The 6,000-nt window shown below is 44.7% G+C and overlaps 1 protein-coding gene across 2 annotated transcripts in view; it reads left to right on the top strand.

Annotated features, from left to right (window-relative positions):
- The first annotated feature begins 211 nt into the window (after positions 1-211).
- GLRA1 (glycine receptor alpha 1) overlaps positions 212-6,000 on the top strand; it is a 100,755-nt gene continuing 94,966 nt past the window's right edge. For both annotated transcript variants that reach the window (XM_017960062.3, XM_021939886.2), the window contains exon 1: positions 212-1,168. In XM_017960062.3, the coding sequence (XP_017815551.2) occupies positions 1,113-1,168 (56 nt within the window). In that variant the 5' untranslated portion in view covers positions 212-1,112. The remainder of the gene's footprint in view (positions 1,169-6,000) is intronic.

Raw genomic sequence — 6,000 nt, 5'->3', positions numbered from 1 at the left:
GGGGTAGGAGGGGGATTGCGCAGATCTCGTCCAGCACTCCAAGCGTTAAATTCAACCCGGAGTCTAACAGGCTATTGGCCGAATACCGGGAGGAGATCTGGTTTTCGTAGCCGCGGGCCAATGAACACCTCGAGTGGGAGGGTTTGAAGATACTAAGGAGTTTCCCCCCTTTTTTTATCCTCTCAACCCCCTCCCATCGGCTGTCACCCCTCCCATCCCCCACGCCTCCAGTTTGTTAAATTAATGCAGTAAGAAAGTCTGAAGATCTGTAGGAGCCTTGATCAAGGAAAGATGAGCGAGCTCAGAAAACCGAGATGCATCTGAGACATTGGGCTCCTGAGCCCCGCGGGGTAGACATGGACCCCGGTAGCCCCTGAAACTTGCCCCGGGCTCTCTGACGCCTGCGGCCCCAAGCAATGGGACACCTTTTCTGCAGTGATCATAACTTATTCGGCGGGGACCGGGGACCAGGAAACAGGAATAGCAAGGCGACAGCAGAATAGCACCGAGGCAGGGGAATGAGATTCCGAGACTGGATTGCGATGCGCCGGCCTGGCACACTCTCCGAGATTTAACTGAAGGCAGCACCGTCAACCGCTTTCCCCTCGCCTCTAACCCCCTCAGCCGGCCCAGAGCCATAAAGCTCTGTTCTCTTTACCCAAGATGCTCGCCCAATCCAACGGTCCGAGGCCAACGTTCTGATCTCCACAGAAGATTTTTTTCCTTGCATGGAGCTGGCCGTTTAAACAGAAAAACAGGGGTAAAAAAAAAAAAAAAAGGAAATATACCCACCCCCAAACGTGCCTCCCCAGCGCCGCAGGGAGCCAACAGACACGCTGGAGTTTAACAAACAGCAATACTCTTCGCGCTCCTGAAAAGCAGGGCTGGACGCTCTCCGTGGTGCTGAAACGCCTCGCAGCAGCCGCTGTCCGTGGTATCCACAGCCCCCTCGCTCCGACTTCCCCTGGGGCTCTCCCTCCGAGCCCCTGTTCCCCGCCTCTCCTTAACATCTGGATTATTTTTTTCAATAGCGCTTTCTGGTTTTGTAAGTGCCAATTTGAAACATTTTTGCCCCCATAACTCGTGGACTACAAAGCACAAGGACCTGAAAAATGTACAGCTTCAATACTCTTCGACTCTACCTTTGGGAGACCATTGTATTCTTCAGGTATGCAATTTTCTACTGACCACATCGCTGTGATGGAAATGGGGGGAAAGAGTACAGAGGCTACCTTTGTCCGTGGTCCCATCATTTTGGGGAAGAGGGGTGCTGTATTCCACTGCAATCGGGTCCTTCCATCCCCCGTCTCCCTTCTCCCCCCTCCCGCCCCCCCGCCACCTCCCCCCACCCCCGCCCGCAGGGTGTCTGGCTTGTGCGTGGAGGTCTGAGACAGTCGCTGTTCTGGCAGCTGTTTGCCTGTTTCTTACGGTTTGTTTGTCCTTCTGTCTGCTACACCCCCCACCATTGGTCCCCAGCCCCACTGCATGTTGGCTTTCACTCGGCTGAGGACTTTAAGGGGAAGCTTTAGGAGTTACTCAGTTTAATTAGGACTGCATTCTCCCTAACCGCAGTGCCGAAAACCTCAGCTTTCCCGTCTGGGAGCCAAGTGACAACTAGTGGTGACGGGGAAGGTTGCACTCAAACTCGCTGGACACAGAGCATTTCATTTTCTCTCCTTTTTTGCTGTTGTTTTCTTTCTCTGCGAGGAGGGAGGGAGGTTACTAAGGCTGAGTGCTTGGAAACAATAGTATTATAACCTCAGTGTGTAAAGCCCTGAACTTGGGTGCAGAGTGGATCTATTCAGGAACATACTGGGAAACATTTCCCTTTTGAAACTTTGACTGCCTCTTTCCCCAACCCACCTTTCCAAACTCTGTTAGCTGCAGATCCTGAACTCATGAGCAATCCTCATTTGTTTTGTTCTTTAATTCGTGCTTATATTTGACTCAACAGCTGAGTTCTCCCATCCACTGTCTCTCAGGTTAAAATTTTCTGCCTGAAGGCTTGGCATTCTTACGTTAGTAGAAGTGAAAAGTGAAAAATCACCTCTTCAAGAAGGATTGAAACAGACAGTCCTTTTGTAAGTGGGTGAATCATACCATCTTCAGAGATGGCTATGAAAAATTCCACTTATATGAATTGAAAAAAATTATTCTTCTTCCATGACGTGCAGGGATCATTAATCTTCCTCATTTTAGATGCCTGCCTCTCATATTTTACTGTGGCATTGGATTAACAGTCATTTGAAAAACCCACTCCAAATTGTTTTTAAAAACAAGTGGTCACCAAATATTATCCTCTCCCAACGTAAAACAGCAAATAATTTTTGTTTTATTACACTTCATAGGAATTGCTGGTTTGACTAATCTCTTGGCTGGTTTATTAAATGAATGACACCTCCCCTTAAATAGTAAGTTTCTGTATTTCAGCCTCTTTTCATGTCTTTCTCCTGAGATGAAGAAAAGGCATGCCCCCTTCTCTGAGACACCCAATGCTAAAGCTTCTAATCTCCAGTTCAAATAATTATTTTGTAGGCCACAGAGTCCTGACCACAGATCAGAATGCAAATAGTCAGACAGTCAGATAGAATGAAAAAGTACAACAATCCAGGACCTTACGAAACGTATCAAAATGTGGTTACTTTATGGGGGAAAGGGCAGGAAGTATTCTATTAATAATATCATATCCTTTCTCCCCTGCCTATTTAATAGAACTACAAAATGTATGGAGGTTGGGTACTTTGTAACATTTGTATGCAAATTGATTCTCTGTTTGGTTTACAGGAGACAGAACTGAACCAGAGATTAAAGAGCAAATTAATAGAACCAAGCACATCTTTCTCCCCACACACACTCTCTTTTTTTCTTGATGAACAGTATACAGTGCTTGATTTTCCTCTCCCAGACATTGTCTTTCACAAAAGGGAGACTCAGTCTAAAAGGTCTGCATTGTAGTCATTTTGATAAGGTTATGAATCCACTGTGTTAATTCTTCAACTAAGCTGGTGGTGGCCTATCAGCAAGCATCATTCTACATCTCTTTCCCCTACGTGTGTGAATGCACACATGAGCTACAATGGATGTGAAATATAATTCCATGTGTTTATAAGGAAAGAAGAGTTATAACTGTGGAGAGCTGGAAAGGTGGGTGGCACCACTGCACTTTTAAAATATAGGAATGGCTACTTCATTAGAGGAGTAAATGTTGATTTTTGAAACATATTACAGATAATAATTGAACTCAGGAAATCCAGCAATTTTTCAGAGAGATTTTTTAAAAAGTCATGAGGAAGTAAAGTGAGTAGCTTGTATTTGTTCAATTGGTATTTTCATTTCTAACTCACTCATTTTTAAAATTCCAGGCGAAAATACAGAAGCATTATAATGTGAGGACCTACTAGAATGTATGTGGGGGTAAATGGAGTCTGGCAGCTCTCTAGCAGGTTCCATTTGAATAACCCCTTCTTCCCCAGGGGATAGGTGGTGTGTTGGAATGGCCAATCCAATCATCTCAGGCTCTCAGGTACTCCTTAGAATAAGTGATGCCAGCTGCTCACCTTGTTGGGGAAATCGGGGGCTAGGAAAGGCTCTCAATAATAGACATGCTGCATCAGCACATAATCAGCAAAACGGCAATAACAACAGCAAAACAAACAAAAAAAAACAAAAACAAAAATCAAGTGAGTGAGGCAGAAATCCCATATGGTACCAACACAGAGGAGGAACTAAGGTCTTAGAAAGGGAGACATGGGGTCCTGGAAGACAAAAAACATTGCATGCTCATCAACTGTGTCTTCATAAGTAAGATCGGGCGATTTGGCTGTAGTTCCTGATCTGATATTTTTTAAACCTATGATTCTAAAATTCTGCAATTGGCATTCTGAGAGTCAATAACCTAAATATTTTCCCTTATTTTCAGTTGAGAATGGGGCCGTATATCCAGACTGGTCAAAAATAATAGGCAAATTTTTTTAATGGTAGAAGCACATTTCTTTCAAATGTCCTTTCAAGCCAAAAGGAACTTGGCTTTGATCCCCAGAGCCCTTACAGAGGCTTATGGCTGGGGTAGGCCCAGTATGACCCCAAAATTCTCTTGCCTTCTGAGCAACTCAAACAGACCCATGTTTCTCAAGCTCTGCACTACTGGCACTTTGAACTGGATAATTATTTGTTATGGAAGTTGTCCTGGGCATTGTGGGATGTTTAGCAGCATCCCTGCTGCTAGTAGCACTACCTCCCTGAGTCATGACCATCAAAAAATGTCTCCAGACATTGCCAAATATACATCCTGGGCAGAGGGGAGACAAAATTGTCCAAGGTTTCAAACCACAGTACAGAATGACCAAATTTTTAATCAGCTGCTCCAATGTACTAATTATAATGGGGAGGAAAGTCTAGCTTCCTTGAGAAAATGTCCCCCATGAAATACACAAAGCACCCTGATGAAACAAAAAGGGACCTAGCATGTGCTTGAGAAGGGAATAAAGGCAGGGAGATGAACCAGATCTAATCCCTGGGTGGTTTTCCCAAAAGATGAGCAACTTTTCTTTAATGTGCTACTTCCCTCTTCCATCCCAGTAGGTGCTTCCTTGCACTGGATTTTATACTGAATATGCCACTCAGCTGCTAACAAAGGTCATCAAAACCTTGAAGGGAAAATGTTTCTATCCACATTAGGATCAAAAGGAAAATGACAAATACATTGTTTCATATCTCAGTCCTAAAGAAAAAACCTACCCAGTTGAAAGGTGAATGGGTTTTTCCTTGAGGTAGCCCCTGTGGCTTCTCCATCTCCAGGCTTGTCAAGAAGGGCAGATGACTGTCTTGATTTTTCCCTTCTGGAAAGACAGCTGTACTCTACCTTGAATCTTACCTGCTGCATTTTGGCACTGCAGAACTTGTCTAGGAGTTTCTGACATGGCCCAAGGACTTTTCCCCAACGAATGAAGTCCCTTGGGCAAGTTTGTATAAGCATCGAATTGCCAATTAGTCTACTCCCTTTATGGGCTTAGGAACCTTAAAAAACAGAAAAGAAAATGTTGTGATTTTGCTCCTGAAGGACAGGTGGGACAGGGACCCTAGGCTGGCAAATGGAGTTATGAATCAGCACATGACTTCTGTATATTTGCCAAACTGGTAATGACCTAAGCAGAGGATATTTAGGAAATTGTTTTCTTTAGATTGCCTTATGAAAGAGGTTATGGCCATGTCCATGGTGCAGTGGAAAGAGAAGTTGGGCTATAAATTGAGAACTCCTGCCTCTAGAGTCAGCTCTGCTTCCATCCCACAGCATGGGCATAACAAGTCTCTCCCTCTAATGCAGACTCAATTTTCTTACCAATCAACTCAAATGACTGAATCTGACACTTCTACGCTCTCTCCAGCCCCTGATAAGATCTTTATCAAAGGCAGGGGTCCATACCCACAAAGCTTCAGGATGAATTGACAGGTGGTGACGCTGCCTTCATTTCTTCACTAGGAACTTGTTTATCATGCGCTTATGTGTTCAGTCTAAAACTAAGCACTCTGCAGAGACAGATGCCACAGTCCCTGTCCTTGCAGAAAGGGGAGACACTGCTCCCTTTAAAGGTACATTAAAATCATTTTTTCATTCTTCAGAGGACCCACAGAGCTCCCCTCCAGGCAGCCTGTGCATGCGTCCTGCGACAGCATCACATTTATGTGGGCGTCATTAACTTTATTTCCTTCATCAGCTGGCAGAAGCCAGCATGATTTTTAAGATGGATGGCATTGTCTCCCTGCCTGGCCATCTTGAAACTATTCTGCAGGTTTGCGTTAAACAAAGAGGCTTTGGCCTAAAGGGAAGGAGACCTAGGATCCAGAATTTAGCTAGTGGCATGACCTTGAGAGGGTTCTAAGACCTTTCTGGCTCTCAGTTTCCTCAGCTGTAAAATGAAGAGATTCGGCCAATCGCGTTCTAAAATCACTTTTAGCCGTGCCAGTTTAGGATATCTTCTCCCGATCTCTTCCATGATAGCA

This window comes from Papio anubis, chromosome 5 (assembly GCF_008728515.1).
Source record: "Papio anubis isolate 15944 chromosome 5, Panubis1.0, whole genome shotgun sequence".
NCBI lineage: Eukaryota > Metazoa > Chordata > Mammalia > Primates > Cercopithecidae > Papio > Papio anubis.
The sequence above is the reverse complement of the archived record's forward strand: the minus strand, read 5'-3'. Positions and strand labels throughout refer to the sequence as shown.